Here is a 25,498-nt window from a genome sequence, read left to right as displayed (position 1 = left end):
TCGCCGGCGGCCGGCTCGGACGCGGCGCCAGGCGCGGGGTCGGCGGTCGGCGGGGACGAGCGCGGCTGGGAGGAGGGCGGCTGGGACGAGGCGGCAGAGGGCGAGGAGGGCGCGGCCGAGGAGACGGGCGCGGCGGGCGCCTCGCCGGCGGGCGCCTCGCCGGCGGGCGGGCAGCGGGCGGGCAGCTCGGCGGAGGCGGAGGCGATGGAGGTTGAGGACGGCGCGGAGGAGGGCGGCCCGTTCGCGGCGGCAGGCGCGGAGCGCGCCGCCTCGGAGGAGGAGGCAGGCGACGCGGAGACGGGCGAGGCGATGGACGAGGCGATGGACGAGGCGGGCGGCCTCGGCGACGATCCCCCCTCCCCGCTTGGCCGCGACGGCGGGGAGGCCCCCCAGCCCCCCAGCGGCGCCTCCTCGGCTTCCGAGCCCGCGCGCCCGCCGGTCGCGGCGCCCACGCCCTTGACCGGGAACGTCCGCCAGCAGCGCCCGGCCGCGGAGATGCAACGCGCCGCCAAAACCCCGAGGCGCAGCGAGCCTGAGCGCAGCGAGCCTGTCCACTCCGCCGGGGAGGGGAGCCCCGCCGCCTCGGAGGGGAGCCCGCCCCCCAACGGCGCTTCCTCGGCCTCCGACCAAGAGCGCCAGCCGTTCGAGGCGCCCACTCCCTTCACCGGGCACATCCGCCCTCACCGCCCGGCCGGGCTCGGCGTGGACGACGACGGCTCCGCGCCTCCCTCGCCGCCCCCCCCTCGCCGTCGGGAGGAGGGATTCGCCCCGTGGTCGGCGCCCGGGGCTCCCCAGACCGTGCCTCACCGGCAGACCGGGGCGGTCCAGACCGTGCCTCGCCGGCGGACCGGCCCGCCGTTGCCAACAAAGGCGGCGCGGGCTGCGGCTCGCGCCGTGGGCCCCGACAGCCGCCTGTCCAGCATGCTCTCCGACACGCAGAAGCTCGCCTCTCGTCTGAGAGGCGAGCTGCGCACGCTGCGGGGCGAGGCGGCGAGGCTGCGGGGCGAGGCGGCGGCGGCGGCTCGCACGTACGGGTGGCTGCTGCGCGAGTACTCCGCGAGCCGCGGACGGCCGGGATTGCTCGCGATCGAGCGCGCCGCCAACGTCATCTCGTGCACGCCAAGGGCCCTCGCGCAACTCTGTGGCATGCTCGCTCAGTCGCGCATCGCTGAGACGTGAGCTGGTTCCGGCGCTGGGCGGCACCGGTCACGCCCTCACTAGTGCAGCCCGGCGGCGGTGGTGCCTGCGGGCTGCTGAGCGCGTCGCCGCCACGCGGCCTCAGCCGGCAGCCGGCAGCGGATGCGCGATCGGGGCTCGATCGCGCGAGACGATGAGTTAGTAGATTTGTGTCGACGGCGCAGACAGCGCCGGTGTGGAGCTTGTCGGCGCGACGCGTACTGTTGGTGAGGTGATGACTCCTCCGAGAGTGATGAGATGAGGACATATCCATTGTGGAGAGAGAGGTCAGACTGTTGGATGTGCGTTTGGGATTGCGCCTAGTACTGCGCTCTGTGGCTTGTTAGAGAGCATGAAAAGGAAGGCCTAGTCGTGAGCCCCGCCCCACGACACCATCTAACCTGAGTCAAAGACGCCATGTTCGCATCAACAGAGGTTGCACAGCTGTGAACTGAAGAGTATGAGCACCTTCCAGGAGGAGCTCGAGGAGACGGCAGCACTCAGTGCGACGCTCAGGGCGCAGCGGGAGGAGGCCGAGGCCCTCCTCGATAGCATCGCCACTGGCGATGCCGCGCTCGACGAGGCTTCCAGCAACGACGCAGGCGGGCCGACCGAACTAGCGGCTGCGGTGCGGCTGGTGGCGCTCGACCCGCGGCTTCTGTCCGAGTTCGCGCTGCAGATGAGTGAGCAGTTCCCCGTCGGAACCGGTGACGGGCCGCATGCCCTCGCCGCCAGCAAGAGCGCTCGCGACGCGGCGCAGGCGGCGGCTGTGGCCACCGCTGCCGCGGCCGCAGCGGGCGCGGCGGCGAAGCGGGCCTCCTCCGGGAGCGCGGGCGCGGGGCGCGCGGCCGACGCGGCGGCGAGCTCCGCGGCGGCGGCGGAGGGAGCCCGCAAGGGCGCGGAGGGAGTGGCCGGCGAGGCGGCGGGCTCCGCGAAGGCGGCGGCGGGAGACCGCGCAGCCGCGGAGGGAGCGGCCGGCGAGGCGGTGGGCTCTGCGAAGGCGGCGGCGGGCTCCGCGGCGGCGGCGGCGGGTGGGAGCGAGGGCGCGGAGCGAGCGGCCGTCGACGCACGCGCCTCGGCCGGAGCGGCGGGAGCCGCGGGAGCCGCCGCCGCCGCCGAGGCTCGCGCGGCGTCGGACTCTGCGGCGGCGGCGGCGGGAGACCACGCGGGCGCGAAGCGCGCGGCCGGCGAGGCGTCGGGCTCGGCGGCGGCGGCGTTGGGCTCCGCTCGCGCGGCGGAGGACTCTGCGGCGGCGGCGGCGGTGGCCCGGACGGCCTTCAGCAAACTGCTGGAGGACCTGCAGCAGGCGCAGGCGCAGGCGGAGGCGGCGGCGGCGGCGGAAGCCGAGGCAGCGGCTAGGGCGGAGGTCGCGAAGGCAGCGGCTCTTGTAGAGGTCGCCGACAGGGCCGCGAGGCAAGCTGCAGCGGAGGCGGCGGGGAAGGCAGCCCGGGCGGCGGCGGCGGAGGCGGAGCGGGCGGCGGCGGTGCGGGCGGCGGCAGAGGCGGCTCTGTCTGCCAACCTCGATCGGCTCGAGGCGCGGTTCGACCGCTCGGACCGGCAGCGACGAGCGCAGGTCATGAGCGCGCCACTGCACTTCAAGGCGACCACCTCCCACAAAACGACCGTCGGGGGGGGGTGGACGCAGGTGTGGCGCAATGTTTGCCAGCGGCACTCGGGGACCAGAGGGGAGAATGGGCTGCCGGTGTGTTGCCCCTGCAGGAAGGAAGGGGACCGGGGGCGTCCGCATGCGATGTCCGTGAGCGTTGCCGGGGCGCACGTGGTCTTTCGGGATGGGGAGGGCACGTTGCACGCCGGGATCATCCCCGTGTGCAACAGCTGCAACCGCTCGGAGCTGGACATCGTCTGGCCGTGCGCAGCCGTCACGATAATGACCGTACGCCTGCTAGGGGACAGGAGGGCGTCAACGTACACTGGAGAGCTGTACCCGAGAGATAGGACGCGGCGCTACGAGAGAATCACGCAGATCCTCACAACCCCCACCTCTGTCTCGCTGACGGGCCCGCTCGCGGGCGCCCCCGATCCCACGCCCCACACGAGCGAGTGGAAGCGCGACCCCGATCGGTACATGTGGTTTATGGGGTCCTTGCTCCAGGGCAGTGTCCACAGGGGCGGGATCAGCGACAATAGCCACGTGTCCAGGGTGGTGTTGTTCCAGGGTAGTATGTAGAGCAGAGTCGTGGTCTCGCTCCCGCGCTGCCTCATGTCTCTCATCGACTCACGTGTCTCTCTGTTGTAATATCGTGTCCACTACCACTTCGGGCGGTTCGCGCGTGCGCGGTGTGTCTCTCTCGTCTCTCGAGGTCGGTGATGTGCCGACGCGCGCACGCGGTGAGAGGCTGAGGGGAAGAGAAAAGAAAACGAATTCTGAGGGGCGACCCTCTCGGCACGTCGCGACTCCCTCAAGGCGCAAGGCGGCAAGGCGGTGCCGGTGGTAAGTGGTAAGTGGAAAAGTGCAAGGCCGCCAGCCACGACCTCCTGTGTCGACCTGTGTGTGCGCGCCCGCCGCCCCTCCTGTGTATGCGCGGAGTGCGATGGCCGATGCGATGCAAATTCACCTGCACCCCCTCCCTCGGACACCCCCTCCCTGTCATCTCCACTGGTTCCTCTACTTATATACATAATTATACGCGTGTGTGTCGGCGTGAGAGAGCCGGGCGACGGCACAAGTCACAACGTGACGAGAACGTGCCGCGGAGTCTGGGGCCCGTGAGCCGTTTGCGCGGGACGGCGACTCAAGAGATGGACGGAGAGGGAGCGCTCGACTGGTACTCATCGCGCACGAGCTGCGCCAGCCGCTCGGTCGGGCCGAGCATGGCGCCGACGAGGCGGTGATCCCCTCCTTCCACCACCTCGAGACGGAGGCCCTTCCTCCTGCAGAGGTCGACCACCCGCTCAAAGGGGACGGTGTCGTCGCGGTCCCCCTGTACCACCAGCACGCGCGCCGCCGCGGCCGCCGGCAGCTCCGGCTCGAAGGACGGCCACGCCAGGTTCCACACTCCGCGCGCGCTGATGGCCGGGGCGAGGAGGACCGCCGGTCCCGCCCAGTAGCCCTGCTCGATGCACTTGAGGGCGACGGCGCCGCCCCACGACGAGCCCACGATCACATCCGGCTTTTCGCGCCGCAGCGCCACCTCCATCAGCGCGACGCAGCGACGCATGGCCACACGCATTCGCCACTGCAGGAAGGGCACGAGGCCCGCGCTGGCCAGCCCAGCGACGCTGAGGCCGATCGACCCGCCGGCGTACCGGGCCGCGGCGCCGAAGGAAAACACGTAGGCGAGGCACGCCGCCATCGGACCATTGCGCCGCAACGGGTTGTACGCGGACACCCGCTGGTCCGGCGCCGCGGTCTCAAAGCGCTCGGATAGCCAGCGAGCCTTGCTTCCAAACGCTCCACTCTCGAGACCGTGCATGAAGAGGACGCGAGGCGGGCGCGGCGTCGCGACGGAGCTCATCAGGACGACGCGGGCGGCGAGGTTCGGTGAGGCAGCCGACGAGCGCGCGAGCATCCTCGCCCTGCTAGATGTTCCCGGCAAAAGAGAAAGCGAGCGCCAACAAGCACACAACCTAGCTTCTCACATGACAAGCGACGCGCGGCAATTTCTTTGTTTCATTCGATCAGCCTGGAGATTGCAAACTGCCCGGCGCCGGCTGCTGCCGCACAAGGCGCCCGCTGCACCGCTGAATGCGGCTTCCGACCCCGAATATCCTCGGCGCGGGCGCCGCCGGCGCCGCGACCGCAGCATCCGCCGCTCTCCCTCCTGCGTTTGCGCCGTCGCTGGTGCCGGCTCTGCTGATTGCAGACGAAGGCTCCTCTGGAATGGTGATTGTGATGAGCGTAGCGGCGGCCGGGATAGCAGGGATTGCTCTCGCTCTCGCATCCATGCTGCTCGGCAACGCTTGCTTCCAACCGACCCATCCCGGCCTCGCCGCTGGGACCCGCGCCCTCCGCGGTTGTACGGGCTCACCGACCGTGTCAGAGCCGGATGCTTTCGGCGCGGACCTCCTCGGAAAGGGCTGAGCTGCCGCGGCTCGGAGGAAGAGTGGTGCGCAGGGAGCCCCCAGCGGCATCCCGACGTCTCATCGCCCATGTGACTTGCATGTGCTTGCAGCCTTCCCGTGCGTGACCAGCGGGTGTTGTGCATCCCTCGTGGACTTGAGCCGCCCCCTGATTCACAGCCTGGGGGGCGGCCTGTGACAGTCTCTCCGCGGCGTGTCTGTATACTGGGGCTCGCGTCGCGGACAGCGCCGCGCTCGCAGTGTCGCGAGGATGCGATTTGTGCCATGCCGTCACGGGGCAGCTAGCGAACGAATTTCGTGTGGTATTTGTGCCACTGTCGTGCAGGGAAGTCTAGTCAAAAAAGCCCGGGGTCGTCAAAGCCCCGCTACCTCTCTCCTGCCGCGACATTGGTCATTGCCCACCGCCACCGCGTTCCCGCGATGACCACAGAGCACAGTCGTCAACTAGTGTACAGTGCTCTCACAGAACACAGTCAGTGCTCAGTGGAAGTATGTAACTAGTGAGAGGACTCGAGATTTGTTCGAGATTGGGGCAGAGCGAGTGGGAGAATTCGGCGGGCGAAATGCGGCGGTTTCGGGTTTGGATGCGTCCCCTTTGGGACGACCTGTTGGGACGACCTGTGGCAGCGACCGATGCCGTCACCGGACGCGGCGGCGAGGCACACGGGCGCCGGCGTGGCGCGTCGGCAGGCCCACCACGAGCGGATGCGCGACGAGCGCGCTCGGGAAGCGGCCGCGGGCGACGCGGAGCTTCCGCCGGAGGACGACGCGGTCGAGATGGCGAGCGCCGCCCAGCTGCTGGACAGCGTGGCGGAGGTGGGCCCGAACTACACCCTGCTGCGCAGCAAGGAGACGAAGGCGAAGCGGCGGAAGCGACAGCGCGAGGATGCCAGGGCGGCGCTCGACGGCCACACTGTCCTGTCCACCGGATCGCGCCTCGAGATCTTCTGCGACAGTGAGCGGTGGTACCCTGCGACCGTCATGGCGCGGGAGGAGGACGGGGACGGACGGATCGCGCACCAGATCGAGTACGACGGCTACCCGGATCGGCGGTGGTGGCACATGCTGGACGACGAGCGGTGGCGAGCCGTCGCAGAGCAGGCCGGCACGGGCGCAGGAGGCGCCGCCGCAGACGGGGATGGGGATGCGGCGATGGACCGCGCGGACGGCGAGCGGGGCGCCCGTGCCGCGGGCGATAAAGTATACCGAACGCCTCCATGAGCAGCAGCTCGAGCCGCACGCGGGAGAGCTCGAGCAGCTCGGCGGCGGGCACGGCGAGCAGCACGCTGCGCTTCTGGTAGCGGCCTTTGAGCGCTTTGATGCGGACGGGGGGCGGGCGGCGGCGTCGCCCGCGGCCGCGGCGGGGCGGGGCGGCCGCAGGTGAAAGATTGGGGCACACCCGTCGGAGCCATTTTCAGCCGTTGGCAATCGCCCAGGCCATCTTCCATGCCGCTTCTCCGGTGGAGCAGCGTCCAGAGCGCCTGCGCGAGGTATGCAGTGGCGAAGTCAGATGTGGCGAGGGTTGCGAACAAATAGTCAAAGCCAAGGTTTATGTAACTTCTTCCTTCGAGCTGTGCCACAGTGAAATGGAACTTACCCTTGGAATGGCCGGATCCAGCCTTAAAAGTACGAGATCGCGCGCGCTTCGCGCGCTGCACCGCCTGTTCTCCGCAGCTGAGTGACGACGCGTGCCGTGTGCCAGCAGAGTTGGGCGCGCGCGGCGCGACGGCGCCCGCGAGGGAAGGCGCGGGTGCAGCGGCCGCCGGCGGCCGTGCCGCCCGCCAGCCGGCGCAGCAGCGGCCAGCGCAGCGGCCGCCGGCGCAGCAGCCAGAGCAGCCGGTGCGCGCCTTGCGAGGCGAGTACTGCCGCCCGGCAGCCTTGAGGCGGCCAGGCGGCAGTACTCGTTCGAATGTTGCGAGCCGTGCGCGCGCCGAGGCGCCCGCGGCGCGCGCCCGCCCGGCTGCTAGTAGGAGGCGGCGCAATATGGCCTATAGTACAGCCCTTGAGGAGGAGGAAGAGGCTGGCTGGCAGTGCTGTATGCCGCCGAGGGGCAGTTTTGGGGTGCTGTCCCCATCCCAGGGGGCTGCAGAAGGCGTCCGCAGCCGGGACAACCCGCCCCCCCAGCCGAGGCCGGTCGAAGCCCACTTGGTCACAGCCATGAGGAGTCCTCTTGGTGCTCCTGGCGGCCGTTGGAATGGCGAGCGCGCGCCGAGGGGGGGGGGGGGGTCTTGCTTGCTCCACACCGAGCGCCATCGGTCATACTGACTACTACAAGACTACTGTGCGTCGTGTGGAAGCTGGGAAGAGAGTGGAGGTGGAGCAGGGTGCAGGCACCAGGCAGGCTAAGCTCTAGCCCCGGCTGCGAGGGAGGAGCTCGCCTGCTCGCTGCTCGTCCGTTTTTGCCTTCTACGGGACGGGGCACGCGTGTGCCAGATGCGCAATCAGCGCCCGCAGATCTCAGATTCGTATCGCCAGCATCGAGCTGTTCACACGCGCCCGCGCTGTTTTGACGGCCGTTTCGCCCCAGCGCGATGTCGGACAAGGCCGAGGCCGTCTCCTTCCTGCAACGGCCCAACGAAAAGGGTGTCTCCGTGTATTCGCATTTGACCGATGTGCTCGCCACCATCCTCGCTTCCAACCCTGCCGATGCACTCGGTGCGTTCGAGGCCCTCTCTGCAAAGGTCAAGTCGAGCTCCTTTGACCCTGCGGCCGTCACGGTGCCACCGCCGCCACCGACCACGGCGCCAGAGGTGCCCGACAGTGGCTGGCTGGAGAGGGACGCGGCCCTGCTCAAGCCGGGCTCCGAGGACGAGGCGGACGGACAGATACCCCCCTCTCTCCTCGACGATGCGCGGCTCCTCGACGCCGCGGGTGGGCGTAGAGATGTGGACACTGTTGGCTCGCACGGAGAGGAGGGTCAACGGCGGGACGAGCGCGGTGGATCTGGGTCTTGCCATCCCAGCCGCCGCCTCCAACCCCACCCCAACCCGCTCAGGTGCGAGCCTGTCACCCGAGGAGACCTACCGTGCGCACCTCTCTCTCTGCGCGCTGCAGCGCACCGCAAAGCTGCAGAGCGTGCGCTTCTTCGGCAAAATCCTCGGCACCGCAGCGGACTACTACGTTGCCGAGGCGAGACGAGCCGAGCCGCCCGAGCCGCCCGAGGCCAGCGAGCCGTCAGCGACGCCGGCAGAGGAGTATGGCTCTGGCTGCAATGCGCTCTCGTACTTTGTGACGCCGGAGCTCGGTGGCACATGGGAGGAGCTGCCGAGCGTCACGCCAGAGGCGATCGTCGCCGCGTCGCGGACGCGCAAGTTCTTCACGGGAAGCCTCGACGCCGACGTCTGCTGCTTCCCGCCCTTCCCCGGGACGGAGCGGCACTACCTGCGCGCGCAGCTCGCCCGCATTGCCCATGGCACGACGCTCTGTCCATCGCACAAGTACGCCCTCAGCCCGGAGGGCGCCGTGGAGCCGGCGGACCCCGAGGCGGAGGGCGCGCTGCCACCACCAACCAGCTCGCAGCTTTGCGAGCCCGCCTCGTGGCGCGCGCCCCGCCACCACCGCCATCGCCGTCTCGCGGACTCGACTTCTGACGCCGGCGACACTCTCCCAACAGGCGCCACAAGAACATGGGCATTCTCGCCATCGGTCGCTGCACCAACCTTCCGAGTCCCGAGGAGGCGGAGGCCGACGCGCCGCCACCGCAGCTAGAGCCGGAGAAGCCGGTGTCTAAAGCACCGACTTTCAAGCTCTCTTTGGCGGTGTGTCCTGACGACCGGACGCGACCCGCCCTATCAGGCGCTCCTGCCCATCGAGGCTTCAGACTGGGCGCTGGTGGGGCCCGCGGCCCTCGGTGGCGGCGCGTCGGTCGTCTGGTCGCGCTCGCTTCGTTGGCCGGGGGCCATTGCGGTTGTTCCGCCGAGCGGCAGGGCCCCACCGCCGCGGCGCCCCCAACCGGCCTCCCTCCTGCCGTATCAGGTGAGCGAGGCCAAGGAGGGCAGATATGCCAACCTCTACCTCGGCTACGGCCACCCGGTGGCCGCCGGGCCCATGTCGCCCTCGCCGCCTCCCCCCATCGAGGGCGACGACCCAACGGCCGAGCCGGTCGAGGCCGAGGACATGCCGCTCGACGACGAGAACGCCGCCGTCCGCGAGGCAGCAGAGGCTGCCCTCCGAGCAGGAGCGGAGGAGTGAGGGCGCGCTTCGAGAGACCTGGTGGGAGTATGTGGTGGAGAAGGGTCGGTGCAGACCGCGGAGCGAGGTGAGACCGCCTGCAGAGCGAGGTGTGGCCAGTGATTTACTGAGGCACGAGGCGGCCGTCCGAGCCGGAGTCCTGTGAGTGTTCTGAGTTTGTTTCGCTCCACTTTCGGTCAGTCAGAGGACAGAGCGCGCACATAGTCTCTATAGAATCTTAGAATGATAGAGGTTACTGGAAGAGCGCCGTTGGCACGACTTTGCATGTTGATGTACAACACGGCTCTCCCCCGTCCCCGACGACTGGCGACGCTGCGTGGACTCATTGCGAGCGCACTCTCCCTGCGGCTGAGCCTCTGCTGTGTGCTGAGGACTGACTGCTGTGAGCGTGTGGCCTGTGTGCTAAGTGCTCTTTCTGCACTCTGGGTGGACTCTGTAGACTCTCGACACTCTGGTCCCGTGGAGACGCAGACGGCGCGCGTGAGCCGCGTGGAGCGTATGTATGTACTGAGCGTGGTCCGTGGTGCGTGGAGAGCCGTGGTCGCGTGGTGCGTGGAGGCTGGAGCACACTGCCACTGAGCCATGGGCGGGTAGGGCGCCCCGCGTTGCCGCGTAAAGTAGGGAGCAGCTGCTAGGGGGGCTAGGCCTAGGGGCGCGTGGGGGAGAGTGCCTGGGTGAAATTCTCAAAAAGGTGCAGTGGTCCCCGGACACAGTTATTGTTATGGTGTTATGGCTCTCGGGGCATAGCAGCCCATAACATGTTATGGGCTGCTATGAGAGAGCCGTCCCGGATCCACGGTGTTATGGCCCGAGAGGCCACACCGAACTGCTCGCCGCTGGAATTTTCGCTTCGCGCGCTGCCGCGCGCGCGCGAGGTTCGGCATCGACCGCCAAATATTTTCTCTTTTGCCCTTAAGTTAAATTCAATAACATCAACCTGCCTCCTGACTGAGGCTGAGCGATGGCTTCAGATTGCTCAATCAAGACCCCCCCCCCCCCTTCACGCAATTTGCTTCCCGTTTCTAACTCGTACTCTCTGCAGCTCTGCCGCTCCCCTCCGTTTTAACATGTACCTTAAGGTCTGTCTTTCCGCAATTTAACTCACGTCCTTTTTCTCTGAGCCCTGGCCTCGATCGACACCCTCGACACCGGGCCTCGACACCTCGACACCAGGGCTCAGATTTTCTTTCCTTTTTTCGCTTCATGTCTCGAGGTTTCTAACAAGTGGAAGCTGGCTGCTCCCGCTTTTTGTTAAAGCTCCGTGCCAGTCGTGCGAGCGATGGATGGATGTTGCTGCTTTCCGCGTTGCTGATGCCCTGCACTCCTCTTCGGATCGGGCCGACCCGTATCGAACGTGAGCTGGCAGAGTTAGAGCAGGCTGCTGAGCAGGCCGGGCTCGACGGTGTGAGGTTGCCATTCGAGCTGGACCTGGTTCCGGCGATGTTTCAGCATCTCCTCTCGACCGGCGCGCTCAACCGGCGACATGGTTCTCTATCAATCGATCGCTCCAAAAAGAAGAATTTACCCCACGCGGGTTTATCGCGGCGTCCAAAAGAAAAATCCGTGACACATAACACCGGGTGCACCCGGACCCCCCCGGAGGGGCCCGGGAAGGGTCTAGCGGCCCTCCAGCGGCCCCCAACGCCCCCCCCGCGGCCCTGTTTTGGTAGTGTATCACACGTATGTTATGTCACTATCATACCCACGACCCAGGGTACGAGCGTTTACGAGCGTCTACAAGGTCGAGCCGCTGGAATGCCTCCTCCAGTGGCACCCAGTCGCGCTCGAGGTACGGGAGGAGCATATCATACAGTTTCACTGCCCGAGCCTGCAGCTTGGCACACTCGTGGCACTTGTCCTCGTGGGCGAGCTGAATCCCGTAAACGTCCCGCATATCATCGAATTGCGCCTCGTTCAGGCCCGCGTCGATCATCCGACGGGTCACCCGGCGTTCGAAGACGCTTTCCCGATCGCTGTCCGAAGACGCGTCGTCGGGACGGGAGTCGCTGGCAGGCAGGTCCTCGACAGCCGGCTCCTCCTCGACCGCGGGCTCCTCTGGCGTCGGCACGTCCTGCAAAGTTTCTGGAACGACAGCGAGAAGCGCCTCCGCGCCCGCCTGCCGCCGCTTGCACTTGCCCAACTCCTTGTCCACGCCGCTCGCGTGTGTCTCGAGCCGCTTGCCGTACACGACCGCCTGCTCGAGTCGCGCGCCCGCCAGCTCGCCGCGTAGGTCCCACACAAGGTACGCCAGCGCAGCCTTCTTCAGGTTCTTTATCTGGAGAGCCATCAGCGCGCCGCGCCGCTGCGACAAAAAGAGCGTGTTTACGGCAGCTTTCGCGGCGATGATGATGCCGTTGGTGACCTCGCCGACGATGCTGACCTCGTTGGAGGGTGCGGGGACGGGATGGTTGCCGAGGAGCATGGTCTCGAGGCGATTTAAGAGCGCGGTGGGCTCCAAGGCGAGCTGCGCCGAACTGGAGCGAGTCGGCCGCGCCCGAATTGCTGGCGCCGCATCGGCGCCGAACGAGTCCGACACGACCGCGGTCTTCTCCACCGGCTCGAGGTTCGCCATCCGCGGCGCTGCACCGCGGATTCGAACGGCTGCTCGCTCCTGCTCGGCGGCTGGCCAGTCAGCCGGGCGCTTCGAGAGGGCGGTCGCCGTCGGTGCACATCGACGATCATGGCGAGCGAGCAGCCCCGCGGTGAGTGGATGCAGCCCACCGGAGGTACTGTCTGAGGTGGGGCCCGGCGCGTGAGGCTCGTCGGCGTCCGCCATCACCGCCTGCGGCCACTGCAGAGTCGGCAAAATCAGGCTCGATTTTGGCCATTTTGGCACGGACCCTTGCGGACTCTTCACAGCTGGGTCCCGGTGCACCCGGCAGCTGTTATGAGGTTGTTATGCTGGCTGTCATAACAACCAGTGGGATGTGTTATGAGTGTTATGAGGTGTTATGAGGTGTTATGAGGTGTAATGGTAGGGTGGGCATAACAGCCATAACAGCGATGGAGGTGTTATGAGGTGTTATGAGGTGTTATGGGGTGTTATGAGCAGCCAGCCATAACAGCCATAACACCTGTTATGGCCGCTCCCATAACCTTGTCTGGGGACAAGTGCAGCACTTCTAGCCAACATCGACAAAAGTCCCTCTCTAGCCCCGCGGCGAGCGGGAGCAGGCGGACATCGCTTCCAGGGAGGGGGGCGCCCTTCTCTGCACACCACATGCTAGGGGGGGGGTCCGACCCCCCCCATAGGCTTCAACGCATTCTAAGCCGGGGGGGGGGCGTGAGTAGAAGTGCGCCCCCCTCCCTGCTCCGGCCCCGCCGGAGGCGAAGAAAATTTCGCCATCTAGCGCTCGCAACACATAGATTTGTGCATAAATCAACACCTCCAATCTTCGGGGGAGTGACGGATAAAGGCGTGCGAAAGAGCTAATGAATCCGAAAGCAGCGAATCCAAGTGATGGCCCGCCGCAGGCGAAGAAAATTTAGGGTTGGGGTTCCCCTATGCCAAAGAATTTAAACAAAACAACTGCCATGCCAAAGAATTCTGAGAGGATTTCGGCGGCCGGCGCGCCGAGGCACAGCGGTTCGCGCTGCCTGCTCGCGCTGGTTACACCGTTGCTGTGGCCGTCTTCGTCCGTATTGTACACCGAGCTGGCGCCACAGCAGAGTACAACAACGGCTCGGACGAACTGCTCCACGGGACTACATCATCAGAGGGCCCGGCAAGGTCCACGCGACGGCGGAGCTGGCGGTGGTGGGAGTGGTGGTAGGAACAAAGGCGCACCTGTCGGCGACGCACCGCCGTTCGTTCCCGTCTCTCAAAGCTGGTTACACCGTCGATGCGCACATCGAGGCGCTCGTGGACGAGAGAGACGTCGCCTCCTCTTTCGTCCCGGGGCACTGTTCACGCCGGAAGGCCCCGTACACTGCCAAGTACATTAGCCTTCATCTCTCCTACCGCCGGCCGGGAGTGCAGCCGCGAGCCGCCACCAGTGAGATTGTCCTCGACGTTGGCACCTGCGAAGTAATGAACAACAGGCAGTGCGTCATATGGCGCTATGATAGCCCTGCGGTGGACGTCCTCGACGCAGACGAGGCGGAGCTCATCTGCGCGGCGCAGATCGCCGACTGTCTCTCCCTCCCTGCGCGAGTGGTTGCACCACCCTGGATGAGGCATCTGGGCTGGGGCAGGGCCGTTAGTAGAGGAGGGCGACTGAGGGCGCGAGGCCGCCAATCGTCAAAGTCTGCTGCGACTGACTGTCGGTCACTGACTGAGCAATGAGCAATCGCATCGGCGGTTTCACTCACGCTCACAATCGGGTTACATCCAGGTCTCTGTGCGGGATGTGCTGGGGGGCTGCCCCCCAGTCGATTGCCGCATAGTTCGTCGATGTAACCCTACCAGAAAGCTGTATTCACACCTACCCTTCCAAAAAAGAAATGTCCCTGCTTTTGTCGAAGATCCGGCGGGTTTATCGGAGCATCACCCAATGTGAAATTCAGACTGTCTCGTGTCTGTCTGTAAAGTTGTATATGTACCGACCACCCCGACCCCGACCGCGACCCGCGACCGGCTCGGCATCGTGGTTCGTGCTGCCTTTGTTGGAATGGTGCATGTCCGCTTACGCAATCCGCTCTGGCAGTACTCCACACACACTCATGTCTGTCCCCACACCTCTCAAGGCCCGTGTGGCCACAGCTGCGGGTCGTGCTGCCTCGCGTTGTTCGTGGGGCGAAACGCCATCGCCGCCCGATCGCCGCGCGTGCCCTTCTTATGGTTGGCGACGTCCCGGATGTTGAGCGGCGTGAGCCGCGGCGGCGGCGGCGGCAGGGGTATGCTGCGGTACACAAAGTGCGGGGCGCGGGGCGGCGGGGGCGAGGGCGTCGGCGGCGGAGGCAGGCCATCGCCCGCCCCGAAGCCACCCCGCACACCTCCGAACCTCCGCGACGGCGGCGGCGGGGACGGGGTGGGCGGCGGCGGCGGGCGCGGCGGCGGCGGCGACGGCGAGGGCGGCGGCGGAGGCGAGGGCGGCGGCGGAAAGGCGGGCGGCGGAGGCGGCGGGGGCGGGCGCGGCGGCGGGGATGGAGGCGGGGGCGGGGGCGAGGAGGGCGGCGGTGGCGAGGGCGGCGGCAGCGACGGCGGCGGCGGCGGCGGACTCGAGGGCGGCGGCGGCGACGGCGGCGGCGGCGACGGCGGCGGAAGAGCTGGCGGCGGCGGGGGCGGCGATGACGGCGGGCGCGGAGGGGGCTTAGGCTGTGGGGCGCCAGGCGGCAGTGCCGGTGGCAGCCACGGCGGAGGCCGCGCCGGCGGCGGCGGCGGACACGGCGGCGGCGGCGACGGCGGCGGGATTGCCGGCGGCGGTGGCGAGGGAGGCGAACTGGGTGGCTGCGACGGCGGCGGCGAAGGAGGAGGCGGCGGCGGCGGCGACGGTGGTGGCGGCAGCGGGGGCGGCGGGCGCGGCGGCGGGCGCGGCTCCGGAGCGACCGGCGGCGGGCGCGGCGGCGAGGGCGGCGGAGGCTGGGGCGGAGGCGGCGACGGCGGCGGGGTTGCCGGCGGCGGTGGCGAGGGCGAGGGCGGCGGCGAGGGCGGTGGCGGCGAGGGCGGCGGGCTCGACGGCGGCGGCGACTGCGGCGGTGGCGGTCGCGGCGGAGGAGAGGGCGGCGGCGGCGGCGGCGGCGGCGACATGGGCGGCGGCGGCTGCGGCGCGTGGCCGGGCGGAAATGGCGGCGGCGCGGGCGGCGATGGCGGCGGCGGCGAGGGAAGAGGCGGCGGCGGCGGCCTGGGCGGCGGCGGCGAAGGCGTGGGCGGAGGAGGCGGTCTCGGCGGTGGCGGAGACGGCGACGGCGGCGGAGGCGGCTGGTGGCCGGGCAGGCGCGGTGGGCCTGTTGGGTGCGGTGGTGGAGGAGAGGGACCCGCGAGGAACAGGGACGACATAGGTGTTTTTGCGAGGTGCCGACCGGCGGTGAGCCACGCGCTTTTTTACGCTGTTCATGACGGCGAGGTTTTTGTTTTACGCTGTTCATGACGCTGTTCACACACAATTTCACAACCACGGACCCAAGACGCACAAGCTCAGAGACAGTCGAGAAGGGAGAGACAGCAACGACAGTCAGAAGCCAGCGCTGGGTACGAGGAAGGCGAATGCGATGTTCATATTGGCCTTTCCGAGGGTTTCCTCGCTCGCACCCTACCTGGTTTCCTTTCCGTGTTTCCTGCTCGTTTCCCTACAACACCCTCTAGTTTCCTCGGGAAACCCCGGGGAAACTCCGTGGAATTCGTCATTTTGGGGGGGCTCTGAGCCGTGTCTGAGGCTGTTTTCCTCCAAGACACAGTCGGCGACGAGGCAGAGGCTAGCGGAGACCCGACAAAGGACGAGGGAGACCCTAAGCCGTCCCATGGGCTACGAGGACGACGACCGTACCGACACCCGCTGGAGCTTGCGACGAGGATAGGGCCCTTTGGAGAATTCGCCCTTACGCTGGGATACGGGCGAGTGGTGAGCGACAGGCAGAGACAGATCTTGGATGCTGGCGATGCGACATCGGACGTACTTGCTACTTCACGGTCACGCCGCAGAGGAGGCGGCGAGGAAGAATGCGCTCGGAATGGTGCCACGGCGGCGCTGACCTCAAAGGAGGGCGCGCCCGAGGCGCTGCCGCTCATGCTGAGCCTGACCGAGCCCGCGACCGCCGAGCCCAGCTCGAGGCAGACGTTTCCTCCATGCAGGCGCACCACCCCTCCCCCGCCGTCGCCCTCCGCCCCGCCCTCGCCCCTAACGCCACGCCCCGGTCGCCTCTCGCCATTCTCCTCCACCCTCCCCTCCCCCCTCCCCTCCCCGCCCACCGCGTCTTCACAGAGAGGGCGCCGACGACGAGGGCTCGAGGAGGACTCCGCTGAGGGACACGACGCGGTGGAACCGGCGCGGCTCCGGCACGGCCCCGTCGACGTGCTCGTCCCACTTCCTCACCCCCGCGTCCGGCTCGAGCACAGCATCCTCCGTGAGTGAGGGGGCCCTCCTCGACTGGATGATCTACGCGACTGCGCAAGAGATTGCGGAGGCGCAGACGGGGCCTTGATCCGCGTGATCGCCCCGCGCCGCGTGGCCCGCCGCTTTGTCCCTTGAGCGCGGCGTCGTTGAGTCACTTTCATACGTTTCGTGCGCGTGGGCCACCGTGCGTGCTCTGATGATTGCGTACCCGCCGGATGAGTGCGTACCCGTTCTTGCGTACCGCGTACGCCGTTCCTGCACCCGTATATGCCGTCAAGCGCCGTATCTCCGCCGCGTCGATCCTGGTGCGATTCGTCTTTCGTGTGTGGAATGTGTGTGCTGCCGAGAAGCGAGATCGGCAAAATTCCAAAAACATGTTGGTGCGCTAGGTGTGAGACACAATACTTTATGATGAAACTGCCGCACGCGTGCTAGAGTGGGGCCTGCACGCGCCATGGGCATGCCGGCGTGCACGTGGGCGCATCTGGGCGCCGTGGCGCGCGAGCGGCGCGGAGGCCGAGGAGTCGACGCTGCAGCCTGGGGAGCAACGGCAGAGCGGGCGCGCCGCGCTGCGGCCTGAGGAGCGAGGGCATCGGGCAGCCGTGCCAGCCCTCTGTCCACTCCCTCAAGACGCCGCACCGCAAGCGCCGGCTCGGCCGCCAGCAGCGGCAAACGAATGCAGCGTCTACCTAGCCAAGCCGGCGCCGGCGGGGCAGCTAGAGCCGCCCAGCCAAGCACTCGCCACCGGCCCCCTCTCCCTCCTTCAGGCACCCCGCCGCCGCCGCAGCGTCGGCCAGCGCAGCATCGGCGAGCGCCGCGTCCAGACCAGCAGCGCAGCAGCGTATCCACCACTGCGCCGTGCGCGTGGGCCGTGGCGCGCGAGCGGAGGGCGAGGGGGTCCCACTCTGGCAGTGCACGCGAGTCGCACTTGGCCGACTGCGACGCTGCAGCCCGCGGGAGCAACGGCAGAGCGGGCGCGCCGCGCTGCGGCCTGAGGAGCGAGGGCATCGGGCAGCCGTGCCAGCCCTCTGTCCACTCCCTCAAGACGCCGCACCGCAAGCGCCGGCTCGGCCGCCAGCAGCGGCAAGCGAAGGCAGCGTCTGCCGAGCCAAGCCGGCGCCGGCGGGGCAGCTAGAGCCGCCCAGCCAAGCACTCGCCACCGGCCCCCTCTCCCTCCTTCAGGCACCCCGCCGCCGCCGCAGCGTCGGCCAGCGCAGCATCGGCGAGCGCCGCGTCCAGACCAGCAGCGCAGCAGCCCACCAGCGCAGAGATCAGCCGCTCGTCGGGTGGGGTAGGTCCGGCTGCGGCGGCGCTCCGCGGTGGACATCCCGCCGCCATAACCGCCGCAGCGCCCTCCCGTCACTCGACCCGCCGTGCTGTACCGGCTCCGCCGTCCTGAGCAGCCAGATCCGCGCGGTCGCGCCGAGAGCGCTGCGGGTCACCTCGCCCTTGAGCGAGTAGCGGATCGACCGGCGCCTTGCACCCAGCCACGTCAGCGAGGCATTGCAAGTTCCACGATGATGTTGCAGCGCCGCTCGCCTCCTCGCGCGCCAAAGGTCCCTGCAGATCACGGCCGGCAGCGGGTACCGACGCCGCTGCCGCAGGCGTCGCCCATTGTCGCGCCGCCGCCGCTGCTGCATTCGCTGCCGCCGCCGCCGCCGCCGCCGCCGCCGCCGCCGCCGCCTCCGCCTCCGCCTCCGCCTCCGCCGCCGTCTCCGCCGCCTCCGCCTCCGCGAGGACGCGCTTGCTCTCCCGCGCGAGAACAAGCGCGGCGTGCTCCGGGCAGGACCACACGCCGAAGCGCAGGCCCTTCTTGCCGAGGCGCTTCGCGTCGCTCGCGCACGGCTGCCAGTGTGCGGAGTAGGCCGTCGGGCCGCCTTCCGCCGTGCTGGCCCGCATAATGACGCCTTTATAGCCCGACGGGTTGATCGCCGTGCTCACCCTGTTCGCGCCCTCCTTTACCGCGGCCTCCCCAGCGGCCTCGGCACTCATCGCCTCGATCCTTCCCCTCTCCTCGCTACGGTACTTCCACCAAGCCTCTGCTCCAGTCGATGCATCAGCGGCTCGCTTCCTGCCCGACCCCGCCCTCCAGCCACCGCGGGCCCGCACGCCAACCTCGGCCACATGCCTGGCGTACGCGAGCGCGGCGTGCTCCGCCGTCACGAACTTGCCCAGGATCTTCTTCTTTGCCTTGCCGATGCTGCCATCGATGCTGCCATCAGTCGTCGGCCGGGTGTCCAAGACGGCGAAAGGGTGCAACCGCGAAGTGGACTCGATGACGCCCGCGAAGCCGGTGGCGTTCTTGCGTTCCACGAGCGAGAGGCCCTCCTTCTTCGCCAAGGCACGCGCCTGCTCAGCTGTGAGGTGGACGTCGCAGCCGCAGGCGAGGCGCGACAGCGACAGCGAGTGCATTGCTCTCACCTGCCACCAAAAAAATGATTTTTTTTGAGAGCGCCTTCGTTGTTAATATTTTGATTTTTTAAATGCTGCTGTGTACGCCGACTCAGGGTGTGTGGCAGCCAGATGGCTGTGTGTCTTGTGAGCCTGTTTGTGTCTGTGTGTCGCTCGTGCGTGTCGTCATCATCTGTCCAGCGTCCACCCATACCGCGTTGGTGTCCAGTCCGAGCCTGGCTGTTCTTCACCTTTCTAACCTACCTACCTACCTGCTGCTGCAGGAGCCTTCGCCAGGTCGTGTGAAGAGCACAGATGCTGTAGTGAGTGAGTGGTCCCGGGCCCTGCGGGAACTAAGTCGACGCAAGTTAGTCTGTGAGCTGGACGAGGGCTAGTGGTGCGCCGAGGCGGGTCAAGTGGTGAAGTGCTCCCGGGAGTCGTGGTCGGAGGCCGGGACGACACTATGCGCACTAACTTAGTGCGCGGAAGTGAGTGCCTCCGGCCGGCCGCGAGGGGAGTGGTCCGGCGGGCCGCTCGTAGTGCCCTTCGCCGGCGGACGGAGGCGGGCTCGGCTACTACGCGCACTAACGCTTAGTGCGCGGAAGTGAGTGCCTCCCGCCACCCCGCGCACTAAGTTAGTGCGCGTAGTGAGTGGGCCGCGGGCGAGCAGGCTAGTGGGTGAGTGCCTCCCGCCACCCCGCGCACTAAGTTGGTGTGCGTAGTGGGCGGGCCGCCTTCTAGTGGTCGGCGAGGCCGTGGCCAGTGCCCCGGCCCTGCGGCGCCGCCTAGTGAGTGAGTGCTCGCCGACCCTCCCCACACTAAGTCGGCATCGGTGCTGTGTTCTTTAGTTGGCGAAGGCTCCTGGCTGCTGCTCTGTTACCTCCGATCCACACGGGTACTCGCGTGCTAGGTAGGACAACAAGGTCCCAGTACACAGCGTCTCCACACTAGTAGGCGAGTCACACACATGTGTGGTCATTGGGATCAAAGCGCTGACTGAGAGTAAATGTCAAACTCCCCATGTGTGACGTTGTCAAACTCCCCCTCGCAATAGGCCGTGTGACCAGAAAATCCAATGACTGAAAAAAGAAAGCGCTGGTTTCAAACGATCCAAAACTCTCGCCTCGCGCGATGCCAAACTCTCAGAGGCGTCACGTTCCTGAGGGCGAGGCTCGACGGCGTGGCGACGGTGGGGACGGTGGCTGCCTTTGCCGGCGTTGACCGCGCGCCGCCGGGTGTTGACGCGCGCTTCAGCCCGGCGAGGCTGGCGGCCGACGCCTGGGCCACGCCGCGCGGCGACGAGAGCGCCGTTGGCGAGCAGACGCGAGCGTCGGCCTCGGGCTCCTCGAATACCGGGGACAGACGCTGCGACCGGTCCAGCTGTGGCGAGTAGTTCTCGGATGACTCGTCGCCGGAGCCGTCGCTGCCGTCGCCGTCCCGAGCGCGCCGCGCGCCGCCGCCAAGGGCCATCCCGGCAGCGCGAGAGCGAGAGAGAGTGGGGGGCCGCGATCAAGCGGTTCAAATGCCCGCCGATAGTGCGCCTAGTGCGCCAGGATGGCGGATCGGATGCCGCTTCTTTTTGCTTTAGGGCTGGGGAACTTCTCGCGAGAGGAGATGGAGGCGGCGGAGGAGGAGATGCGGCGGGGCGAGTGTTCTGATGCCTATGTGCTGACGTGCAAATCTGCTGCCGTGCGACATAAGCTCCAGCTCCATCAACCTCGCCACTCACTTGCCTCGTTCCAAATGCCGTTCATCTAGACACACCGGCTTGACACTTTTGGTCGATCCTCGACCGCGAGTTTGCCAAAGTGTAACAGGTCCCCGCCCGTGCCCACGCCGTGCGATCTTTGTGCAGGGTTCTTTGTGGGTGTGGTCGGCGAGTAGCCGGGGTCGTCCTCCCGATGGGGGACTAGCACCAGCCGTCTTCCACATGGTCCCTCGGGTCCCTGCAGCTGCTCCTAATCTCTTCGTACCTCCTCCTGCTGATCTCCGCAAAGTCCTGCTTCCTCCCTCGTCTCGCCCTGCGCGTCTGCTGAGACCCTAGCTCCCAGCCCCTCACCAGAAAACTGCCGAGCAGATGCGATCCCCGGTGGGCAGGACGATGAAGTGCGGCACAAAGGAGAACAGCGGCGCAAGGAGGTCAGCACACGCCCTCTGGGGGGAGGCGGGGGCCCCCGGAGGCACCGTGCGCCGCGCCGCAGTGCGGAAACGGGGCCCCGGCCCCGCTAGTCTCCGTTAGCACCGACTTCCCGATTAAGCTAGGTTAATCAGAGGGAAGATTTGGAGAGATCTCGAGGAGTACATACAGGTAGACCCTCCAACCATCAGAAAACTCCGACCTGATCGGTCGTACTGACCGCCGACAGATCACTCCAGACAGCAGACAGGCCGACGTCTGCACGCGGCCGGCCGGGCGAGAGGCTTGACACGATCCGACCCTGCGACCCTGACGCTGCTGCTCTAGCTATCAGACATGCACTACTGACTGCTGCCACAATATGCGACCGGTGCTGGCCCACTTGGCGGCCTTCCCGGTCAGTGGTGAGGCGCAGTTCAGAGTTGTCGATGGCGCGATGCCGCACTGGTCCCACATCGGTGACACGAGACCCCCACGTTTGCCGGTCCAAGAGAGAGGCACCGGCGCTGTCGTGAGAAGGTGCATGGTCCCTCTTGACTGCCCATGCGCGCGAGGCTGTGTAGGCATAGCCTCGAGAGTGCCAGCAGCCAATCCGAGGCAGTTTGTGACGCGCATTGCGTCAGAAGCGTGCACGCGCTGGAAGGGCACCTTCCTACTGGCCGTACGATCAGGTCGTCACTGAATGCTGGATACTAAGGCCGCGAGCTATGCAGGTGATCAATTGTGCATCATGGCACGGTCGCTGTCGCAAGGCGTGATAGATGGCGCAATACGCGAAATTCTCATGAAATTCTCCCTCGCCGCCTCGACGGCGGTGTGGGGTGGTGCTTTCTCCCTCGCCGCCTTGACGGTGGTGGCTCGATTCCCGGCGGCCTCTGGACGCTCGGCGACCGGCCTCACCCCTCTCGTGATTTGGCTGTCGCCTCTGTGGCTCCATGCCACGGCCAGTTGCCCCTTCTGTGGGGTTCATTGGGCTTTCCGGGCCACCTGCCCTCGCTCCTCCTCCACTGCGCGTTGGGATGTCAGGGATACTGCGTAGCCCTTCCTGGTGGAGGCGCGCGCGATTCCGTGACTCTCCTTTTACGCGCCAATGTACCCTCACCGAAGGTGCATAGGAGTGAATCCGAGTGTGAAACTAGTTCGCCGATAACGATTGGGGTAGGGGCCCTAACTCGTGATAGGCCACTAGTTTCCCGCAGGAGACTCACGGAGATCCTCTCCTCTCCTACCTCTTCTTCTGCCTCTGCGTCCTTCACGGACTCTCCGTGGACATCTTTTACTTCATCTTTTACGGAAGTTTGAACTTCCGTGCGTGTCCGGCGCTCCCGCCCGCTCGCTGCTCTGATGAGCGCGGCTTCCGCTGCTCTCTCCTGCTCACCTGGCCATGACGCCGCTCCTCGTCCTTGGCCGCGCCAGGCTCTCCTTCCTACTGCGCCAGCCCTTCGGCTGCACCAGTTCTTTCTTCTCCCCACCCACCCTATCCTGCCTACTCTCTGGCTTTGGAGTGTGGTTCTCTCTATCTGGCGGCTACAGGACGTTGAGGTCCCCTCCGTACCTGTAGCAACCCAAGCCGTTTGAGTCCCAACCCTCCGCCTTCAGTGGCAGGATCCCAGGGGATGTCAGGGATACTGCGTAGCCCTTCCTGGTGGAGGCGCGCGCGATTCCGTGTGACTCTCCTTTTACGCGCCAATGTACCCTCACCGAAGGTGCATAGGAGTGAATCCGAGTGAAACTAGTGAAAACAAGTGAAAAATGCGCAAAAAGAAAAAAATCGTGGAAAGCCCCCCCCCCCCCAGAGCACACGCCCTCCACTCCTCTGTCACCACACATGCTCCACCCCACTGCGTTCCTGTAATTATTACTTTTCAACTCTGTGTATCGCGCGCCTTGCGCGGGGGGCGCGGAAAAGAGGAACCTCTAGCGTCATCGCCATGGTGCCCCAAACAGAACAGGGGTGGGGCGTGGAGAGAAACAGGACAGGGCGAGGCCACACAGCGGCCACGAGCGCCAGCGGAGGCCCTTTTTCACCAACGGCAGCGAGGTCGCATGACCTGGGTTGATTCGTGCCACAACCGGCTAGTCGTCAGAGGCGAGCGTCGCGGACGAAGAGGCGGCGATCAGCCGCAAAGAGGGACTGAAGAGGAGCAGGCGGACCCAAACAGGACAGGGCGAGGCCACACAGCGGCCACGAGCGCCAGCGGAGGCCCCTACACAGACGGCAGCGAGGGAGCCTCGCATTTACCCCCGCAGCGTGCAGGCCTGCAACCGGCTAGTCGGCAGAGGCGAGCGTCGCGGACGAAGAGGCGGCGATCGGCCGCAAAGAGGGACTGAAGAGGAGCAGGCGGACCCAAACAGGACAGGGCGAGGCCACACAGCAGGTGCGCCAACGACGCCTGTGGTGGCTCACTGTCTTCTCGTGTCCAATCGTCCCAGTCTCTCCGTTCTCCATGTCTCCTCCTTGCCTCGCCTCTTTTGCGCCTAAACGAGCCGCCTTGAGGGGTGGGCCGCACCAAAAAATTCTTTACCGCGCGCAGCTCGCCCGGCGATTGGGCGTGTGCGGGAGCGATGAGCGCGACGGACCCATCGACCACGGTCGACCTGCGGCTGATGCAGCAGCAGTCGGGAGCGCAAGGCTACGGCTTTGTGCCACAGCGGCTGTCGCCGCCTGGCTGGCCGAACCCAGGCGGCGAGGCGGGGAGGAGGGTTGCGCAGGCTGAGAGTCGGGCGCCGAGGGGCGCCGTGCGGCACGAGATGCTCGTTCCCACGGGCCGCGCCGGCCGCATCATCGGCCCGGGCGGCGCCATCTACCGCGAGATGGTGGGCATGACCGGCAGCGCCATCGTGCTCTGCGACTACGAGCAGCCGCCGCCCGGCTACTGGTCTCACGACCAGAAGCTGGTTGTGCTGGTCGGACGCGAGGAGCAGGTGGTCCGCGCACGAGACCTCATCAACGAAAAGGTCCACGGGGCCGCGCCAGGCGGCGGCGGCGGGGCCGGCGCGGTCTTCTCGCACGGCGAAACGGCCTCTCCCGAGGTCCGGGCGCAGGAGGTGCAGGGGATCGAGGCGCGCGCCGCCAGGGTGCTGCAGATGCGGCCCGGCTCGACGCGCGAGGACGTGTCGATCGAGGAGGCTCGGCTGGCCGCCATCATCGGCAAGGGAGGCATGGAGTACAAGCGCCTGGTCGCCACCTCGGGGTGCGAGATCATCATCGACAGCAAGGGCTGGCTGCCGTCGACGCCCGTCGGCCGGCGAGCGCTCGACGCAGCCCTGCCCCCCACGACTGCGCGCCGCGGCGTCCCCGCCTCTGAGCCCTGTCGGCTGCGGCGCAGGCGCGTCATCGTCATGATTGGCTTGCCGGAGCAGCTCGACCTCGCCAAGCGCGCAATCAGCTCGCTGGTTGAGGCGGCGGCGCGCCTGTCCGCGCACGAGCAGACTCGCGGCGTGGGCGGCGGCGCCAGCAGGTTCGGGCCGGGCGAGGGCAACTGGGAGTGCCCAAAGTGCCTCAACGACAACTGGCCGCTGCGCCAGTTTTGCAACCGTTGCAAGGCGCCGCGGCCGCAGGGTGAGGCGCAAGCCGGGGGGCAAGGCGCGGCCGCTGGCTGCTGCCGGGGTCGGGAGGAGCCCGGCCGGATCGTGGTGCATCCCACGAATAGGCGGCGCGAGCGGCCTCCACCCCCCGCAAGAGTACAGCGGCTGCGGTGGGCCGCAGTATGGCGGCGCGTCGCACGCTGCTGCCGAGGCGCCCCCGGGGACGAACATCGCGGCGATGGTGGCGGCCATGGCGCCCCAGGCCGTCGGCGCCGCCGGTGGCGGCTACAGCTGCGGCGGGGGCGGCGGCGGCGGCGGCTGCTACGGCGGCGGCTACGGCCTCAGCGGCGTCGGCGGCGTCGGCGTCGGCGTCGGCGGCTATGGCGGCGGCCTCTCCGGCGAGCGGCTCTCCCGCGACCATGGCTACCGACGCGTGGGCGACGTCAGCGCGCCGTGCGACGTCGAGACGGTCAACCAGCTCCTGGCGGACCGGCAGGCCGCCAAGCTGAGCCGCGACTTCAACGCGGCGGACCAGCTGCGCGAGCAGCTGCGGGGGTTGGGCATCAACGTGCACGACAAGGAGAGGACGTGGAGCGTCGGCGGCAGCTTCATGGTCGGCGACTGGAGCCGCTACAGCGCCGTCTCCAAAGCCGGCGGCAGCGTCGACGGCAGCAGCCCTCGCCCCTCTGGCGGCACCAGCGCCATCGCCGCGAGCGGGCCGCTGCCGCCGGGCTGGACGTCGCACGACGACCCCTCTGGGCGGGCCTACTACCACAACGCCGCGACCGGCGAGTCAACCTACTCGCATCCGGGAGAGGCGGCGGCCGCGCCGCGTGCGCCGGCGCCGGCCGCGCCCGCCGCGCCGCTCGCGGGCTTCGACATTGTGGCCGCGGCGAGGGCAGCCAAGGAGAGGCTCGCGCAGCGGGCGGCGGAGGCCGCCGCCGCGTCCGCCTCGCCTGCGGCTGCGGCGGCACCCGCCGCGCAGGCGACGCTCAAACGCGCCCGCGACGAGCAGTAAGTGAAGCGCGGCTCGCCGCAAGCA

At 67.7% G+C, this 25,498-nt stretch overlaps 7 protein-coding genes across 7 annotated transcripts; 4 read left to right on the top strand and 3 right to left on the bottom strand.

Moving 5' to 3' along the window:
• Positions 1-495: 495 nt before the first annotated feature.
• Positions 496-1,179, top strand: EMIHUDRAFT_243922 (hypothetical protein; the record flags this gene model as incomplete). Its single annotated transcript, XM_005769994.1, has 2 exons — positions 496-549; positions 814-1,179. 2 exons carry the CDS (start codon positions 496-498, stop codon positions 1,177-1,179), a joined length of 420 nt encoding a protein of 139 aa, XP_005770051.1.
• Positions 1,180-3,800: 2,621 nt separating this feature from the next.
• Positions 3,801-4,513, bottom strand: EMIHUDRAFT_369924 (hypothetical protein). The gene has a single exon (XM_005769993.1). The coding sequence runs from the start codon at positions 4,488-4,490 to the stop codon at positions 3,930-3,932; it is 561 nt and encodes a 186-aa protein (XP_005770050.1). The 5' UTR covers positions 4,491-4,513; the 3' UTR covers positions 3,801-3,929.
• Positions 4,514-5,850: 1,337 nt separating this feature from the next.
• EMIHUDRAFT_243919 (hypothetical protein) lies at positions 5,851-6,438 on the top strand (the record flags this gene model as incomplete). The annotated part of the gene is made up of 1 exon (XM_005769992.1): positions 5,851-6,438. The coding sequence occupies one exon, from the start codon at positions 5,851-5,853 to the stop codon at positions 6,436-6,438; it is 588 nt and encodes a 195-aa protein (XP_005770049.1).
• Positions 6,439-7,748: 1,310 nt separating this feature from the next.
• Positions 7,749-9,408, top strand: EMIHUDRAFT_470258 (hypothetical protein; the record flags this gene model as incomplete). Its single annotated transcript, XM_005769991.1, has 5 exons — positions 7,749-8,088; positions 8,213-8,753; positions 8,831-8,939; positions 9,013-9,123; positions 9,193-9,408. The coding sequence occupies 5 exons, from the start codon at positions 7,749-7,751 to the stop codon at positions 9,406-9,408; spliced, it is 1,317 nt and encodes a 438-aa protein (XP_005770048.1).
• Positions 9,409-11,104: 1,696 nt separating this feature from the next.
• Positions 11,105-11,980, bottom strand: EMIHUDRAFT_243916 (hypothetical protein; the record flags this gene model as incomplete). Its single annotated transcript, XM_005769990.1, has 1 exon — positions 11,105-11,980. The coding sequence occupies one exon, from the start codon at positions 11,978-11,980 to the stop codon at positions 11,105-11,107; it is 876 nt and encodes a 291-aa protein (XP_005770047.1).
• A 5,551-nt stretch (positions 11,981-17,531) lies between these two features.
• EMIHUDRAFT_118482 (hypothetical protein) lies at positions 17,532-18,812 on the bottom strand (the record flags this gene model as incomplete). Its single annotated transcript, XM_005769989.1, has 2 exons — positions 17,532-17,701; positions 17,843-18,812. The coding sequence occupies 2 exons, from the start codon at positions 18,810-18,812 to the stop codon at positions 17,532-17,534; spliced, it is 1,140 nt and encodes a 379-aa protein (XP_005770046.1).
• Positions 18,813-23,493: 4,681 nt separating this feature from the next.
• EMIHUDRAFT_118481 (hypothetical protein) lies at positions 23,494-25,474 on the top strand (the record flags this gene model as incomplete). The annotated part of the gene is made up of 2 exons (XM_005769988.1): positions 23,494-24,490; positions 24,582-25,474. The coding sequence occupies 2 exons, from the start codon at positions 23,494-23,496 to the stop codon at positions 25,472-25,474; spliced, it is 1,890 nt and encodes a 629-aa protein (XP_005770045.1).
• Positions 25,475-25,498: the final 24 nt, after the last annotated feature.

The sequence above is a fragment of the Emiliania huxleyi genome (genome assembly GCF_000372725.1).
Source record: "Emiliania huxleyi CCMP1516 unplaced genomic scaffold EMIHUscaffold_403, whole genome shotgun sequence".
Classification (NCBI taxonomy): domain Eukaryota; phylum Haptophyta; order Isochrysidales; family Noelaerhabdaceae; genus Emiliania; species Emiliania huxleyi.
This window is presented reverse-complemented; position numbering and strand designations above follow the sequence as displayed.